The 19,843-nt window shown below is 36.1% G+C and overlaps 1 protein-coding gene across 3 annotated transcripts; it reads left to right on the top strand.

The window, feature by feature from the left end:
* The first annotated feature begins 6,556 nt into the window (after nt 1-6,556).
* LOC127935043 (myelin protein P0) lies at nt 6,557-16,035 on the top strand. 3 transcript variants are annotated; one of them, XM_052532644.1, is made up of 6 exons: nt 6,557-6,725; nt 7,311-7,474; nt 8,358-8,571; nt 9,261-9,390; nt 9,945-9,993; nt 14,412-16,035. In XM_052532644.1, the coding sequence occupies exons 1-6, from the start codon at nt 6,680-6,682 to the stop codon at nt 14,427-14,429; spliced, it is 621 nt and encodes a 206-aa protein (XP_052388604.1). In that variant the 5' UTR covers nt 6,557-6,679; the 3' UTR covers nt 14,430-16,035. The 3 variants fall into 3 exon arrangements, with proteins under 3 accessions (XP_052388604.1, XP_052388589.1, XP_052388598.1); XM_052532629.1 differs by lacking the exon at nt 14,412-16,035 and adding an exon at nt 12,864-13,986; XM_052532638.1 differs by lacking the exon at nt 14,412-16,035 and adding an exon at nt 12,565-12,848.
* The last annotated feature ends 3,808 nt before the right edge of the window (nt 16,036-19,843 follow it).

The raw sequence follows: 19,843 nt of genomic DNA, 5'->3' as shown, positions 1-19,843 counted from the left end.
TTTCCATCATCCATATTTTTGCTCTCCATCTCTTCCTTTCTCTTCTCCACTGTCTGCTCACCCTCTCTGAAATGAGTCTGGCAGGTTTTGACACCGTGCTTCTGCCAGAGTTAAGACTGTAAAGAGAATTTTAAAGTGTTAATGTGACAGTCTAGTAATAGCCAGCATTCACTGGAGAGGCTTCACCCATCTGTGGAAGTCTTTGAGAAAGGCATTACAATGAATTAATACAAGTTTAATTAATGTGAAATTAATACAGTATTAATAATTCAACCGTTAGTGCTCATTAAAGTAGCCCATGAGCTGAATGTACTTGCTCGGTTTGGATTGCAGATAAGAACATTGATTTTAAGAGCCTTGAAGCATCCGGCTAAATTGCTCTGCTGTTCATTAGTATGGGGTAATGTTATAACTACATGTTTTTTTATTAACTGGAATTCAAGAACTGAACCAATCTAATCGTGCCAATATATACACAGGCTGTGCTCAGAATGGCATACCACCTTTACTATGCATTATGTTTTCTGAGAGAAGCTGTGTTTAGTATTAATGCACATTATTTTGTTCATTTAATTTTGAGTTAGCTTTTTATTTGTTTTAGTCTTAAGTAATTTTTTTGTGCTTTTATCATTTCTTTTTTTTTTCTGTTCAGCTTCAATTAATTTTTTCAGTTATTTATTGTAGTGAAGTGTGTATTGTACAACAGAGCATTGTTTATTTGCTTCCCATAATGCAAATTGCTTGACTTCATTTCCGATGTGAAAACCGAGATTATTTGCTTGGACTGTCAAAAGACTAAATGACTGGAAGACTTCTAAAAGGAAAATAGCCTAGCATACGAGTCATTTAGACCACATTTATGCTGATTTCATCTGTCCTTTTTGAAGCTTGAAAGCCCCGGTACCTGTTCACTGTAATTGTATGCTCGAAAGCGACCAGAGTCTTCATCGTTATTCCTTTTATGATCCAAAAAAGAACATACATGTTTGGAACCACTTGAGGGAGAGTAAATGACCATTTTCAGTCTTGTTTTAACTATCTCTTCTAGGCTTGAATTTCTTGAGTATGGACCAGAATATGTGTGTGCCAGAGCTCAAAGGTTTCGCTGCCAGACTCTGTTTCCTCAGGGTAAATAAACCGCTCTCCACCCAGAGGACCGCGTGTGTGTCATACTAACTTATCAGCAAACAGTCACAATCACTCCCTGAGAGTGTTTAAGCTCACAAAAATCGGTGAAATGAGTCAAACGAGGCCTGTTCTCTGTCCCCCCCCCCCCCCCCCCCCCCCATTGACAAGGGCCAGAGAGAAAGGATAACACCATACCAGCCCTGAATTTCTCTTTTTCTCTCTCTCCCCATTCCTACTCAAGCACACAGTTTCTCAAAACAATAACTCATCTTTGATTCCAAACAATGCTTTTGTTCTCCATGTTATAACCCTCTGCATCTCTTCGTCTCTCTTTCCCTGCATCCCTTGTTTTGGTGCTGCCTGTGACATCCCTGCCATGTGAGAACAAGAGCTGAGGGAGGAAGAAAAGACAGATCGCTTCTTTGTCCCGATGTGACCCAGCTGAATGTCTGCTCTGTAGCCACTAGGCGTGTGTGTGTGCGTGTGTGTGTGTGTTGCTGCCACAGTCCATGGCTTGGGTTTGATGTCGTCAGACGTCAGTTTTAAGTTGTCCTTTGCGGTGGATGTCTATTCGGTGACCTATAGGCCTAATGTCATCAGATATATAATGTACACTGCATGGTATTCGAGTCCCTTTCTATAGTCTTTGGCTAAACCACACTTAAATTATATAACTGCATTATATAATTGTTAGAACACCAATTATGTCAAAAGAAGTTGCATTTTTGTAGAAATAAAATATTAAAGCATTGTATAAAAAGTCAGTTTTAGTATCACCATTAGATACAATTGTTTTTAAGATTTGAATTCTTATATTTTCCATTTTAATTTTAAAGTTTTAATAATTTGTCATGCTTTAATAAACTGATTTCTGTATGCTTTTTTTTTTTTGTACTCTGGGTTAGCTTTGGCCCAAAATAGTCAGCATTTGTTTTGAGGCTCTTTTAGGACAATGTATGCATTGTGAGACTGCACTCTGTTTATTGTTAGTGGATGTGTGTGATATATCAGTGGCCCGACTGTGAACATTGTCTTAAACTTTGGTGTGTTAAACAATTGCTTTTTCTAACTTTCATTGTCAAGGACCACTAAATATATATTATAATATATGACCCCCTTCCTAATATATAACAATAGCTAAAGGCATTTAATTTTATTTGTCACTTTTGTTGTGTCAGGCATCTTTTTGATGTCAGACAGCTTTACGTTTTTTTGGATGTTTTGTGTTTTTGCTTTGGACTGTATGTGTCTTTTTTGGGATATATAAGGGTGATGATATAAATAAAATAGAATAGGCTATATTACAGTTTAGGTATTAAAATATTCTCTGATGTCATTTTATCCAGTTTGAAATTGTTAAAACACAGACATTATTAGCACAGCATGTGGATATGGATAACACTAACTAATATACAAAGCAGTGGTTTTCCTTTCAAAGCTCCCAGCCAACTCTTTAAGGTGTTTTTGCATATTTTTAGTTATTTGTAAAGATACTTTCATCAGTGTATAAAGTAGAAATTCCATTTCACATTAGTCTACACTTCAGTGGTTAATTCTCATGTATACGCTGCTGCTTTTTTGCATTGTGTGTCACACACATACAGAGTCTTCTCTTATCTTTTCTCAATTTTCTTATTTTTGCAGGTTTTCCACCAGCCTGTCTTTCTTTCCCTGTGCTCATTCTACAGCTGTCACTCAAGACAGTGTGTTCCAGTTGCTCGCATTTGGGATTCAGCTGATGGTGCATTTTGATTGGTCTTGCTGTCAAAGTCAAACCCAATGTCAGTGTGGTCATGCTCTTTGATTTCCATCCATATGCAACCAACATGTCTAATATACTTGCCTTAGCGTAAACTCGATTGCATTGCCTTGTTTATGCATTCTCATCTTTGAGTTGCGTATTCTTATTTGTCTGTTTGTTTTTAGTTGTCTCTCCCTCAGGGTTCCAAAAAACTGGCATATTTGCTGAAATGTCTAATAAGGTTCACAGTCCCTGTAGATCTGAACTGGAAAAAGAAGGGGCGAAGGGACCCGTAACCTTGGAAACCAACCTGAACGTCATATTCGGCTGCTTTTGTGAGCAGATGTACTGACCAGTGTGTATTATTATAATTCTCAAGTTGAGTAAACTGTCACAATAAACAGTAAACTTTATAATTGCATTTATAAAGTGCATATGTTTATTTTTACTTCATTATCTAGCCTATTAGTTTGCTTATAAGGAAGTGGTAAACTGTCAAACTAGTTATTCCTCTATAAACTCATATTGAACTACTGTACCATATTTTAGTGATACTTTGATATTTACACTACTGCTGAAAGGTCTTGGCTCAGATATTTTGAAAGAAATTGTTACTTTTATTCAGCTTGGACACATTAAAATGATTAAAAGTGACACTTTTACATTTTTACAAAAGCACACACATACATTACATATATATTCAAATGAATTCCGTTCTTTTGAAGCTTCTTTTCATATCCCGTAAAAAAAGAATTATGGTTTCCACAATAATATTAAGCAGCATAACTGTTTTCAGCATTTATAATAAAAAGAAAGAGTGGCAAATCAGCATATTAGAATAATTTCTGAAGGATTATGGGACACTGGAGACTTGAGTAATGATGCTCAAAATGTAGCTTTACATCCCAGGAATAAATTAGATGTAAAAATATATTCATATTGAAAACACTTAATTTAAATTATAAATATATCTATTTTATTTTTTTTACAATATTACCGTTATTTTTATGCTCAAAATGCAGCATTACATCCCAGGAATAAATTACATGTAATAATATATTCAAATAGAAAACACTTATTTTAAATTGTAAGAATATTTATTTTATTTTTTACAATATTACTGTTTTTTATGCTCAAAATGTAGCTTTACATCCCAGGAATAAATTAAATTTAAAAATATATTCAAATAGAAAACACTTATTTTAAAATGCAAATATATTTCTATAATTATTTTTTGATCAAATAAATGCAGCCTTGGTGAGCATAAGAAACTTCTTTCAAATGCAAATATTGTACTGACCCTAAATTTTTCAATGGTAGTGTATCTAAAACTAATAAGATTATTTTTAAAACAGATTTTAAATTTAATTTAATAATAAAAAAAATCCAGTAGGATAAGCTTTGCTGCTGAATGTAATAAATCAGTTGAGCTGCTCAACTAATGTGGTTTTGCTGGTTATGAAGGAAACTTGAGCATAAAAGTTGCCAGATTCTCCTTCAGAATTGTCCCTTTTATTAAACCACTATGCCAGTGTCTTCATTTCAACTCATGTTTATATCTCCCTCTCTAATATGTTCTATCCATTTTAATGCCATTTTACTGGAATAAGAGGAGTGGGTGAGAGACTGGAGGAGGAAGAGAATGCAAACCTTTGTCTACAGACAGAGCGATGGTGGAAGAGAACGAAAGCATCTCTAAATTAGGCCCACCCGCTCACCCCATGTCTTTCTGTCTGTCTCTCTCTTTGTATTGTTGTGTCTGGAAGTCGTCAGCAGAGGAGAGGAATCTGAAGAGAGGGAGAAATGGAAAAAAAAGAAAGATGAAGAAAGAGATGTCTTTGTCTCATCTCATAAATGTGTCCTGGTGAAAGGGCAGCGAGAGGAGAAACAGGGTGAAGAGGTGACTTTCTCTCTCTCGCTGTCTTTCTTGCTCTCTTGCCCTGTCTTTCTTTTCTCCGTGATGTGATATTGTTGTCAACATGCATTCAACTTGTTTGTTGTTAATGGGATATAGTTGATAAAGGGATAGAGTTAAGCACAGGCAATGCCAAGGTCATGGGTTCAGATAAACCTGCCTGCTAAATGGATAAATATAAATGCAAAAATTAAAAATGTGTAATAATTTATTCACTGTTATGTCATTCAAAACTTGTATGACATTTTAAGTGATCAATGAAAAAATATATTTTGAGCATTTTGTTTTCTATAAAATGGAAGTAAATGATGACCAAAACAACATGATGGTGAGCAAATAATTGCAGAATTTAACTATTAACCTGACATTTTAAAAGACAAAAATAGATAAGATGTTTAAATGTTTTGATGCATTAAATATTATTTATTTTAATCATATTTGATACATCAGGCTTTTATGGCTCATAGAATTTAATAGAATATGGAGCTCATACTTTTATAATTTTTTTAATAAATATGCAATTTGGTGTTGTTTGCAGATGTTGTTTTTTATATGGCCAAAAAGTGAAGATGAAAACTAATAGATTTAAGATTAAATAACTGAGAGCAGTACAGCAGATTAAATTAAATATTATGACATTTGATATTTAAATGCTTAGTTTTATGATTCAAGCTCTGTAGTTTTCATTGTGGGATCAAAACATATTATGCAAATACAATATATTGATGATCAAAAGATGTACAAATATATGTTCTTCAAGGCCTGATATAATCAGTTAAACCTAATTTGCTTGAGTGCAGTAAATGTTCATCTTGAAATATTAATAAAAATATAAAAAATAATATTATGCTTACTTTATAAAAATAGCCAAATAGCAAAAAAAAAAAAAAGATATATATATATATATATATATCAGAGTTTTGTATAAATATATATACAGTAATTATAAGTTATACTAGAAGTTGTTTTACTTACTAAAAAAGTATAAACTTTAATAATAGGCTTTATAGGCTTAAAGATTAAGTGTTGGTCCAGTTTTATATGCAAATTAAGGAAGGTTAATTCCTCCGATAGTGTAAACACCATGGCACATCAAAACATTGCTCTGGCAACATTAGCTCAACCATTTGTCTTGAATTCGGGGCATGAAAACCTGTTTGGCCCAATTAATGGCAGACAGGGGAATGGTCAGGAAACCCGTTTGAAAACAATATTGCATAACTATTTTGATGCTGGCGGCACATAAATTACACCCGTCACCTTTCTAACCAATCGTCCTTTCTGTTATGGTGAAAGTGAGTGGCAGGCAGATGGCGACCGGGTCAGGACAGGTGAGATGGAAAAGACCTAGCTTATTGTGGTATCAGACCCAGCGGCTTCTCAGGGTATTTTTTTGTTTATAGAGCCGAATCATCAGCATAAGAGAGGAAGGATTACATACAAACAGTACTCAACCATGACAGCATAAGAAGAAGGGAGGAATCAGAGTATTAAACCACAGACACACACACACACTGAACTCCAAACATAATCTAACTCACTTAGAGATTGGCTTTATTGCTGCAGTGTTTTTTTTTTCTTGTTTTTTTCTTCAAGTTAGATCTTTCCTTGTTTTACAGATGCTGCGATGCGTCTTTTAGAAGGATACAGAGAGAGGGAGCGAGAGAGACTATTGTGTCAGGGACGGGGCTAAAGAGAAGGCAAGAGATAATGAGGTGGTGGAGGCGGGGCTTAACTTTAGGGTGTGGTTGGGTATAAAGTCCAGGACTGAATAGTCTCATCTTGATGCCCTCTGGTCTCATTCCCTTCTTCCCTCTATCTCTTCTCCTTTCTCCATCCCTCGCTCTCTCGGAACCCCTCATACTCTGAACCTGCGGGGAGATCGGAGGGAGATCATGCTGTCTGTACTGGCACTGACGTCCGTGGTGCTCTTGAGCCTAGGTAAATACGTTTCATCCATCTTGCATTGCATTATTTTGTATCAACAAAGCAACAACTTAACTTTGACGCTAACCAGAAAATGTGCAGAACTCCTTCTCATTGTCATACAACATCTGTACAGTATGAGAGAATGATTGTACGTTCAGACTTACCTGTGGTTTATGCACCTGTCGCTTACCTTACTGGCCATGCTTGAGAGATGCGGCTGATCACACAGTCAGAATAGAGAGAATCTTTCCTTCATTTTAACTGATGTTTTCTGTTTTAAATAGCACATTACATTCTTATAGTTATCTGCAGGTATTTCATTATTATTTTTTTTTTTTTTTTTTTTAAACGCACAAGAAAAAAATCTACAGGAATAAACTGCAGTAACTTAACATTTTATATTTAAGTAATTTTATTTAATATTTTTAATATTATATTAATATTTCTGTGACCGTCATTTAAAATAAATCATTAGTGACAAATTTACTTTTTTTAAGCTTCAAAGATGCTCTTGAGATTTTTTTTATCTTTTTTTATTTGCATTGCACATCTCTAATATTGCTAATTTTCCTCACTCTGTGTGTCTGTCTGCTCCAGCCTCTCAGATCACGGCTATTGTTGTGTACACAAGCTGGGAGAAGCATGCGCTGGTGGGCTCAGATGTCAGACTCTCCTGCTCTTTCTTTTCTTGGCATTGGACTTCTCCAGATGTAACCTTCTCGTGGCAGTACCGTCCAGATGGGGCGAAAGAAGGCATCTCAGTGCGTAGAAACACACATGCAGAAACTATTTAAACACACATCTACACCTTTTCTGCTCTGGAGTTATGCAATAATTTAAATGACTTTTTTATTTTTTTTAATTAACTCAACCTGTTAACTAAACCCATATAGCACACCATAGCATGGAACACATAAGAGATATTTGGCACAATGTCCAGGCTTCTCTTTCTTTACCCAGGCCAGTCCATTTTAACCAGATCAAAAGAAATGTTTTGCATCACTTAACTTCATTTGACTGCATGCCTTATTGTAGTCTATATTCTAGAATATTTAAAAAGGGAAATTAAAAAGGCAGGGCTTGCTTGAGAGCATCTACTTCAGTTTCACATATTTTTAATAATTATTGTAATTTACAGATACAGCAAGAAGCCTCATATGTGTGTGTAATGTTATTAATCATAATGTAGTGTGATTGCATTTCCCTAAACCTGTTAAAAGTTGTTTGCACTGGTAGTGTAACTCATATATGTATGAAAACATGCCCACCCCTTGGGAATTATATGTGGTTTGTAGAGGTAATTACCATGCAAAAAGAAACATTAGGTTCTTGTGGGTGTAGTTCTTCTTGCTGTGCAAGTCTTTAAGTTGGCCAACTGGCTGCATTCATTTCTGAATTCGTTCACACAGGAAATTCCAGTAGTTCAAAATCTAATTTTGCTATACAATGGAACAGAGTGAATTGAAGCATGATATAATTTAATTTTAAATGACATTTTGATTTGTAAAATAACATTTTACACTGTAGGTAGTTTTGCTGTGAATATTCCCTGGTTTCTTTTTAATTGGTGCATTTGATATACGGTAATCATATCATATTTCATGATGAGATATAGGACGATAACAGCTTTCTATCATTATTTAGATTTTCCACTACGGAGGTGGAGTTGCCTATGTGGATAACAAAGGCCCATTCCGGGACCGTCTGGAATTTGTGGGGAACCCCAGTCGCCGTGATGGCTCTATCCTGATCAAGGAGCTCGACTTCTCAGACAACGGAACCTTCACCTGTGACGCCAAGAACCCACCTGACATTGTCGGCCACTCCTCCAGTGTTCGACTGCTGGTGTTTGAGAAGGGTAACAGATCACCATTCATATTTTTGTCTTCATCGACTACTAAAAAATGAAAAAACAAAACAAAAAAAGACTTCTTTTTCAGAGAAACACCTTAAAAAAAGAGAAAACCATTTGTGTTCTTCCTTTGCTTTCACCTCATGCTGAAGTTACTATCTAGACTGCTTTTTGCCTTTAGGCCGTCTTATACCAGGGTGGCATACAAAATCTAGGAGATCGTATGGCAGAAGATGAAAGTTTGCTGCTAATGGAAGTACAAAATAACAGTAAAGCAGAGACCCCGGTGGTTTCTTGTGTGGTTTTACATTTTTTTCTGAAAGTACAATTTCAGTGAAAAATAGCCATTGTTGAATCCAAATGCCTCACTCAGAGCCTAATTCATCAAATAAATGCTTCTTTGCACAGGTCTCCTCTTTGTGTCCCTTTTAAACAGTAAATTTAACTTCTCCGTGCATATTAGTGGGATATGCTGGCTTGGTTGGGAGGAAGAAATGAGAACATTTCCAGGTGGACACTGATTGATGTTGTTTGGAGGGAATTTTCAGTAATATAGTCGTGTCTGTAAAAATCCACACCACATAAAACAGGTGCATTAAGGAAAAAACATAATGCAACTAAGAGATCAGTAAAACTGTACAGGGGCTGTTTAATCTCCAGCACTTCTCACTTTATATTGTCTATTTTTCTCTCAGTTCCAGTGCAGGCTGGTGTGGTAACAGGGGCCATTATTGGCGTAGTGTTGGGACTGCTGATCCTCATTGTGGCAATTTACTATCTGATGCGTTTCCTGGTCGCCAGACGAGTGTTCAGCTTGAGCATGAGGTCAGTCTGGGAGCATCTGCTCCCTCAAGCCCGACCCGAACCTCTGCCCGGCCTTGACACACACACTTCTGTTCACACGCATACGCTTACCACGACACAGCCCAGATCCCCACCAGTCACACACTCACACAAAAACACACACATCATGAGCAAGGCATTGACAGAACCCCCAACCAAACTGGGGATTACTAAATCACCTATTCTTGCATAGCCGGACTAAAAGCACCACTGTTTTGTTTTCTTTCTACGTGCATGTCCATTATAGTTTTACTCTGTCCATAAATATTAAGTATTAATGTACAGTAACTCAATATGCTATTCTACTTGTAAATTACAAACTTTGTCAAATCTAGTTAATAGTTAGTCTTTAGTGCGTTTAAAGTGCTTGTCTGATCAACCTTGAACAACTATTCAACATATATTTTTTAAAGTACCCTCACTATCTTGTGAATAGTTTGAGGCTGAGACTTTAGGACAAAAATATAACAAGTTAAGTCCTCTTTCAACCAGGTGGCCACATTGTTCATGCAATTTTTGTATTTTTGTCCCTTTAGTAAACATGGCAAGAAAGGCAAAGGAAAAGAAGGAACACAGCAAAAACAGGCAAGTGCTCACCTGTATCCACCTTAAACATGCACACAAACACACACAAGAACATATTCACAAACACACACGCTTGCTCGTTTCTTTAAAAACCTCCTGTCCTCCAGTGGTCTCCCCCTCTTTTGTCTGTGGTTAGTTTTGACCAAGGTCTTTTTTAAAACCAGTCAAGTCAGTACATTTCCACACATTTATTTGATCAAAAATAGAGTAAAAACTGTAATATTGTTAAATATTTTTACAGTTGAAAATTACTATTTTTCTATTGTTTTAATATATTTTATAATATAATTTATTTCTGTGATGCAAAGCTGAATTTTCAGCATCATTACTCACATGATTATTCAGAAATCCACCCTAATATGCTCATTTGGTGCTCAAGAAATATTTCTTATTATTAGCAATGTTGAAAATAGTTGTTCTGCATAGTTAATCTTTTGGAAACTGTGATACATAATTTAAAAGTTTGAAGTCAGTAAGTTTTTTTTATTATTATTAATTAGGGAAAAAGATTGCACAAAAAAAAAAGTTTCCAGTAATGATAAGAACCACTATTAATAATTTATGCACCAGAAATAACTGAGCACCAAATCAGCATATTAGAATGATTTCTGAAAGATCATGTGTCACTGAAGACTGGAGTAATTTTTGCTGAAAATTCAGCTTTACCATCACTGGAATAAATTACAGTTTATTTAAAGCACTTTGATTTACCATTGTGTTTGAAATTTGCTGTATAAATAGACTTATATTAGGCTTAAATAAGTCTACCAGATAAAATAATATAATAATACATTGTAGTAATAATAAATATAATAAATTAAACTGTAATATTATTATTTTTATATTAAAATAAAATGGTAATAAATAAATATTAATATAATATAATATAATATAATATAATATAATATAATATAATATAATATAATATAATATAATATAATATAATATAATATAATATAATAATAAAAAAGCACTAAAGAACTGTCAGGTTCATGAAAGTCAAAACTCCAATTAAAGCTACATCTACCTCGGTGTTTGTGCTCCTGTCTGCATGCCAGTTTATGAGGCCTCATTCGCAATGCATGTAAACATACTTGTAATACAGTACATGTCTAGACCAGAGTAGCTGTACCTCATCAATAATAGAAGCAGGGGAGATTTGAGATACAGCAATGATGTCTAAACAACAATTTTTGAATCATACAAGCACCAAGTTTGTTATTGCAACATACAGTATACTGCAATTGTATGCAACATACATGTGGAGAGTTATATACATTAGACTACAGTGTAACGATCCTTTAAAGGTTAAACCAATGCAGAAAATGAAAACTGATATGTGAGCCAAATGTAAGAATACACTATATCCCTCTGTGCTCTTCTCTATGGTCCTGTGTGTGGACTCATCAGTGCCATTGAGCTGGCAGTCAAATGGAGCTCATACATCATTTTCTGTGCTAACATGCCATTCATTTACATACCAATTTACTTTTCTTTCTCTGTCTCTGTTCTCTGGGTTTCTCCAGCTCTTCTGTGCACTTTCCACTTTCCATTATCCTTCAGTTCCTTCATATCACTGATTTTTCTCCTCTAGCTGTCTGTGCCCTCCCTTTTTGCTGTCCTCTGTTCTTTCCACAGGTGGACAGTAAAATGCTGTCAGACTGAATCATGTATCTGCTTTAATCATATATTTTATCATGTACAATCAAGCCACTGCCTTCCTCGTACTCGTTTCATCTCTTACAGGATCAAACTAGCAGATTTCCAATCTTGCATTGTTTATGTTCTTTCTTTGTTTCTTTCTTTTTTCTGTCATTGGTTTCAGTATACACTCCTGTATTTGTGCTCCTCTGTGTGCGTCTCCTGTCATCTTCAGTCTTTCTCTTTCACTTCTTTATTTTCTTGGTTCTGTCAGTAAACCCAGTCTACCCAGTATCCAGTGAACTGAATGCAGGTTGATAAAAAGTCTATGGGCTGCAGACTAGAAATAAGATCTCAGGACTTTAAAATCCCATAGCGGAAAGTTGCTGCATAGTTTTACATAAGTATTTAGATTACAAAAGCAGTAAAAAAAAAGATAAGTAACAGTAACAGATACATATTTTTATGTTTGACATCACAAAGAATACTTACAGGAATAATTTGGGGTTAAAAACAAGTTCAAATCTGTGATATTTCAGTTTAACTTGTATTAATGCCAAAACATTTTTTTTGACAATATCTTTATAAAACCCACCTACCACCCTTTTATGCTTTTGACTCATAATGTAATGTCTCTCTTTTCAAAAAGCCCACTTAATGTAAAACTGGGTTAAAGCAAAGCATTTTATTTGTAAAATGTATTCACTTCACCTTTAATTGAGTTACATAGTGCAGCCCCATTTCAGGTTTCTGACAGATCTGAAGTGAACCTTCTTTATGAAAAAAACAAACAAACAAAAGATAATCAAACACGTTTCAGCATCCCAAGGGGTCAAAGGTCAGCTGTATAAAGATTCTTTTATTTAGGTGCTGTGATGTCACGCTATCACGCCCTAACTGGCCACTTCCTGTTTTGTCCTCCCTTTCCAGATACCGAAAGTTCCCCCGGTGTTCATCTCCTTCTAACCACTCGTTTAACATTTCACTCTCTTCTTTTTCTTCTTCTTCTCTTCCGTAATGAAACTACCTCCCTTATTCTGGTTCCTCATATCCGTTAAACTCATCTGACTATTCCCACCTAACCCACAAGCCCTTCTTTTTCTTCACCCCTCTCTCTGTTACCTTCTTGCTTTCTTTCTATTCCTCTCTCTGTCTTGCTCTCTCTCTCTCTCTCTTTCCTCCCGTAGTGACTCACTCCTTCCCTCTCCACACTCCGTCTCTCTTTCCAGGCTTTGGCTGTGGCGGATCCGGTCAAGCTGAAGGCGGCAGCATCAGAGAAGAAGAAACAGGAGTCTCGCAGGGAGAAGAAATAGGGATTGTGGAGCAGAGAGCTAGAGCTCCTGAGCGGGGCCTCCTCCACCCAGACCCAAGCCCAGGAAGAGGCTGCGGGGATGGGCAGGCAGGGCAGGGTTCTTATGACCATTGAGCTAGAGCTCACTAAACAGGAGAAAGAGGGAGGGCAAACTAAAATGAGTCCCGCCGCGTTCTTTTCTCAACTCACGCGCAAAATCGCTCTCAAGTGAAACAGACTGGTATGAAAAGAGGGGGTGGTGGAGATTTTTGGAGGTGAGGAGTGACAGATGAATCTTTAAAAACAGGAGGACAGGAGAGGGTTGAAGTTTGTCTCACTTTACTTCCAACTAAATAAAATGTGTGGTTCAAAAAGTAAATAAATAAATACTGTGTCCAATCTAGGTGCGGCATGATAAAGCTACAAACTACAAGCAACAAATGCAATCTCAATGGATTTTGTTGCAGCTGTGATCATAATATATATAATAATTAGATATAAATTGTCTCCCTTTGGTTTTGTCTTTATGTCCAGGCTTATATATATATATATATATATATAATCAGCTTAACAATTTGAGTGATGATGTGCTAAATTTTTTTTTTTTTAAATGAATATGATATTAATATTTTGCTTTAATAACAGCAGCATTCAAGCTGCTTGAACTACTTGATGATCGTGTTTTCCGGCACAATTTGAGATATTCCAAACAGCATCTTGAGCTTAAGTGGAAGCAAGAACATTTTACTATACAAAGGAAGTCACGTGTACAATGTTTCTTTTTTATTAAACTACAAAAAGTGCAGCATTTTAAGTCCTTATTTAAAGTCCTAAATCCTAAAACCTTTTGGGATTTCTCCAGGTTTAACTGAGAGCAAATCCCATATTTTCGGAGTGGACTTTTGAACCCCACTCTAGTCGTATATTGTACATCTGTTCGGTGAAAATGCACTCAGTTTTTGTTTTCAGGGAGGTCTGACAAACTCCTTGTCGCCTGAATGTTGTCGTGTTGCACCTGGTTAGGACACAGTCTTTTTAATAAAAAATAAAAATAAAAAATTGTACATTCACAAGAAAACCCAGAACTGAGGGCCGTCCATTACACACACACTGACAGTTTGTGAGAGCTGTAATCATGGCAGAATGGTGAAGATTTCCTCTTGTTAAGTGACAGATAGCTCTGCCATCTCTTTCTCTATCTGCACCCACATGCAATCTTATACAAGAACACAATCTGAGCTGCACACTTTTTCACACTTTGTACTTTTGTTAAAAAATGATTTCGGAAACTATATATTAACTGTCTTTTTTTCTCATTCCCTCCCTCTCTTTCTATTTTTCTCTGTGTTACTGCCTGTCACTCTGTTTTTGTCTGTGTCTTGCCTTCCTATTCTCTAATTTCTCTTCCTTATGGCATTTATAAAACCTTATACTTTCACCATTCTTGTCATCTGATTTACTGGTGCTTTTACATCACTTCTTGTAGGCTGGTCCCCTAAAGTAGCCTTCCCCCCATCCTTCTTTTACTGAGAGCTAAGATTTTTTAGACATGGAATCAAACACACACACATTTCATCACAGTTAAAATTTCATCACAGTCACATAAAATTAGTTTATATCTCATCCAACACACACTAACACTCATGGAATCATCTTATGTGTCCCATCAAGCAATTTTAAGTGCTTTCCCAATAGGTTTGTGACAGAAATTCAAATCTGACTTAGAGTTGTAAAGTGTTTTTGCTCTGACTGCAGTGACTGAAATACCCAAAATGATGTCGATACTGTTGGCAGAGACACTCAAACACACGCTGTGAGAGTTACTTGATACTCTAAGTCAAATTCTCACCTCTGTCCACATAAGCTGTTGTCTGACAAACAGCTGGTTATTTTAACACTCACTTGTAACTGGAGAACTATCTGTCTCGCTTCTGTCCAGTATTTAAACGACCAGTCCAGTGTCCAGTGAGAGCCAGCTCCTATGGTTGCACTTTTTCCCCGACCATCTCCACACATATCATTAGTTAGGCCCATCGCTCCATCCCGAGTTTAACTTCAAACCTCTCTAATCCTCCTCTAACTATCATGAATGCTCATCCACCACCACCTCTTCTCATTCCCTGTATGTGCTGGTAAGAAAACCCCAGTGCTCTCTCCTGCCCCCTGCTGCCCACAGGAAAAAATATTTTCATTCGGCCGTATTGTCGCAAAGACGTCAATACAAAAAATGTAAGTTAATTTAGCTAGCTCTCTGCTGACTACGAAAGATGCGTGTTTTTCACGCCTTTGCATGTGTATTTTTTTAGTCTGATGATGTATCTGTAACCTGTCAACATGTTTGGGGAACAAAACAACATAAAAACAACATTGTAGCCACGTTCGTCACGCCATCGTTAGTAATGACGAGCCGTGCAGCAGCACCCTGGGACTATTTGTGTGTCAGATGCAGAAATGTAATAGAGTTTAATGATGTTTAATAATATTTCTGCACTTTCATTTGACTGACATGGCAGAATTCATGTGGTTGTTTCTTCATAAGAGTGTTTACCATCAGGGTGTTGGTGTGCTAAGGCTACGGGAAGTGATGCAATGAGGGCAGAAAAGATTTTGGAAGTTTTTGAGAGAGAAATAAACTTCATTTTCAGGTGAAAAGTCAAGTCAAAGTACAATAAACATCTCAGGCTCACAGGATATGTTTTTCTGTTCAAGTTTTCATGTCTATGCATGTCGTCCCCACACCAAAGAGGAGCTCTTATTGGGAATGCCAGGAAAAGCTATATAATCGTGAGTGCTTGTGGGAAATATGTCTGTTAGCCTGCAGACAGATGCTTTTTATGCATCTCAGAATAAATGTCGAGCTGCCACATGGTACCTGCCATTAAACTGTTTAAATATTGGGCAATTCCCATGTTGTATGTATTGTACACCTGTATTGGTACAGGTCTAGGTAACCGTTCTCTCTTCAAACTCTATTAAAAAGTCTAATTATTTTTTACTTTTATTTTATCTTTAACCTTTCTAACTTTGGTTTTCTGTAAAATGTCTTGTAAAAAGAAAAATCTCAAGTTTAAATAATTTCAGAAAAATGTCAATAAAAAAATCTGATCCCTTGTGTGTTTTTTTGTGCACTGAAAGAATGACCTGAACAACTATCAGTGATGCAGATGAATGAATAACCATGTGAATAACTAGGCTGCACGAATGCTGCTTCTGTTTGCTAGTGCGTCAATAAAAAATATATGCTCTGAATCTAACGTTTATGGACAGTAAAATGTTTGAAAAAGCAGCTGAAAGATTTCTTATTTGTTGTAGAATTAAAACAGATGCACATTTCATGATTATGCTACAAAAAAGGTTTTGAAATGTTTTCTATTCATTATCTATTTAGCTAAATAGCTGTAAACAAATTGTCAGTAGGCCTAAAAGGACGTGCTTAACCTTGTGAAACATGTTGATCTTCTAACGAATGTTTATAAAAGTTGTTTATTCTCTTGAATTCAATTTTCTATAGAAATTAATCCCTGTTTTACTTTTAAAAATTGTTTTGTGATTTTTCAAGTAATAAACTTACAAAACTAAGTAAATTTAAAAATAAAATAGTTAAATATGGTTCACACACCAACAAATTTAAATTTAAATTTATAGAATTCAGATCACAAATTATACAGGTATTCCATAATTATCATGTGTGTGTACAGTATACACCTTCGACCCATCTCTTTTAGAGAACTACAGACCAATTTTCCTTCTTCCTTTCATTGCAAAAACACTTGAACGAGTTGTGTTCAACCAAGCCTCTACCTTTATCACACAGAACAACCTCCTTGACAGCAACCAATCTGGCTTCAGAAGTGGACATTTAACTGAGACTGCTTTCAGTTGTTGAAGCTCTAAGACTGGCAAGAGTGGAATCCAAATCTTCAGTACTTATCTTGTTTGATCTGTCCGTTGCTTTTGACACAGTTAACCAGATATTCCTGTCAACCCTACTGACAAAAGCCATCTCAGGAACCGCACTCCAGTGGTTTGAGTCTTACCTAACAGATCCTTCAAGGTATCTTGGAGAGGTGTCAAAGTTGCAACATCTATCTACTGGGGTGCCTCAGGGCTCAGTTCTTGGACCACTTCTCTGTCTACATGGCATCATTAGGTTCTGACATTCAGAAACATGGCTTTTCATACCACTGCTATGCTGATGACACTCAACTCTACCTCTCATTCCATGATGGACCATCACCTTCAACTCAACCTTGCCAAGACTGAACTGCTTGTGGTTCCAGCAAACCCATAGTTTCATCACAATTTCACCATCCAGTTAGACACATCAACCAGAAACCTTGGAGTGTTATGTTTGATGATCAGCTGACTTTCTCAGACCACATTGCTAAAACTGTCCGGTCCTGCAGATCTGCTTTATTCAACATCAAGAAGATCAGACCCTTTCTTTCGGAACATGCTGCACAACTCCTTGTTCAAGTTCTTATTCTGTCAAGGATGGACTATTGCAATGCTCTCTTGGCAGGTCTTCCAGCCAGTTCTATCAAACCTTTACAACTGATCCAGAATGCGGAAGCAAGATTAATTTTTAATGAGCCAAAAAAAAATCACAAACATCACAACTCTGTTTGTCAGTTTAAACTGGCTACCAATTGCTGCTCGCATAAAATTCAAGACATTGATGTTTGCCTACAAAACTACCACTGGCTCTGCACCCCTTTACCGAAATTCATTACTTCTTTAAATGCCCTCTAGAAGCTTGCGTTCTACAAGTAAACATTGCATGATTGTGCCATCCCAAAGAAGCACAAAGTCACTTTTATGGACTTTTAAATTAAAGGCCCCCCCCCCCCCCCCCCCCCAGTGGAATGACCAGCCAAACTCAATCTTTTTCTATTCTGTTTTATTTTTATTTATTATATTATTTAAAAGCGCTTGCTATGTGTACTGTGTTAAGCTAACTGAGACTCTTGTATATCATATCTTGTATATCTGAGCTCTTGTTGATTTGATTCCTTTCATTGTCCTCATTTGTAAGTCGCTTCGGATAAAAGCATATGCTAAATGACTAAATGTGAAATATATATATATATATATATATATATATATATACCATTAGCCTGAAAAGAAAAAGAAAGGGGAAAAAAAGCTAAATATGTCCTCCATAGAGACAATGAATAGTGTAGCATGTGAAGTTCATGTGATTAATCACAGATTTTTGCATCTGAGTATTGCTGCTGGGCACAGTGGGGTCAGGAGAGTAGCTGCTCTCTCCCATCCAGTTCTTAATGGATCTTGCAGAGATGTTGATTACAGAGATGTAGTTCCCACATTCTCAAGGCTTGATTTGAATGGTAATGGTTATTTGGGTTTATTTATTTGCTTTATTTTTTAAAAAACAGTATAATAGCGATTAAACTTTTCTTCTTGTTTTGGTTTTAAATCTGAATGTAACTTAACATCTGAATGTAATTACAAGCCCAATTCCGGAAAAGTTGGGATGTTTTGTGAAATGTCATAAAATTAAGAATATATAATTTGTTCAGTCTCTTTAACCTTTTCTTAATTTACCAAAGTACAAATAAAACAATTCCAATGTTTTCACTGGCCAACTTAATTTTATTTTGTAAATATAAACACATTTTGATAGATGGTCCCTTTGGTTTTGAGAACTGAGAACTGGATGTCCATTTTTCTCAGAAACCAGTTGAACCATCATCTGACCACAGCACATATTTCTATAGTCTTTTTGACTATCTGAGATGAGCTCGGACCCAGAGAACCCAGCAGAATTACTACACAGAACTGATGTATAGTTTTCTACTTGAGTAACAGAGATTCAAGTTGCATTTATTGATGCAGCAGCAAGCTGTGTTAAGTGACAACATTTTTCCAAAGAACTCTTGAACCCATGCGGCTATATTTAACACACCAGCATGTTTACTCAAACACATTCAGTTGAGATTTCCTGCCTTGCCCTTCACAGACTGAGATTTCTCTGGATTCCCTGAATCTTTCCAAAATATTATGTTGGTGAAAGACCTAAATTCTTTGTGATTTTGCATTGGGAAATGTGATTTTTTTATATATATATGCTTGACACAACTCTCATGAAATTTGGCACAGAGTGATAAGCCATGATCCAACTTTGCTTACAAAGACTGAGATGCTCCTTTTTTACCCAAGCTTGACACCCTCATCTGATACCAAATTACCTGCTTACTGTGAACCATTTTAAAAGAGTTTAATTAGGATATTCTATAACCTTTTTACTTTTATTTTGCCTCAGTCCCAACTTTTTTTTGAGTGTATTTCAGCCATCAAAATAAAAATGTGTTTATATTTACAAAAAACAGTAAGTTGGTCAGGGAAAAACTGTGGCAATCTTTTCCAAATTAAATAAAAGTTAAAGAGAATTAACTAATCAAAGCTTCTTGTTTTTATTGCATTCTACAAAAGTCTGTAATTGGGCTCTACTGTAAGGTTAACCCTGTCTGGTTTAAATGTCTTGATAATGAATAACAGTTGAAAACATTCAAGTCATCAAATGTAATCAGTTACATTACTGCAATAAATTAATTAAAATAGTTACACTACTTATTTCATTTTAAATAGGCAAACTTGTCATTTAACCTATTATATTTCCAAAGTAACCTTCCCAACTCAGGTGATGAAGAATTCAGCCCGTCTCACTTCCTCTGCCCTTCTAACAAGCATAAAATAAATGATGATGATTAAAGTGTGCAAGTGTGTGTGTGTGTGTGTGTGTGTGTGTGTGTGGAAGGGAGGGAGAGAAAAAGGGGGAAAGTGGTAGCAGGTGCAGGTATACAGAGCCATGGGCATGAAGGTTGTGTGTGAGTGTGTGTGTCTGTGTGTTTTTAAGGGCAGGGGGTGGGAAGTGAGCTTTGGGTTACCCTGAGG

This window comes from Carassius gibelio, chromosome A2 (genome assembly GCF_023724105.1).
Source record: "Carassius gibelio isolate Cgi1373 ecotype wild population from Czech Republic chromosome A2, carGib1.2-hapl.c, whole genome shotgun sequence".
Lineage (NCBI taxonomy): Eukaryota > Metazoa > Chordata > Actinopteri > Cypriniformes > Cyprinidae > Carassius > Carassius gibelio.
The sequence above is the reverse complement of the archived record's forward strand: the minus strand, read 5'-3'. Positions and strand labels throughout refer to the sequence as shown.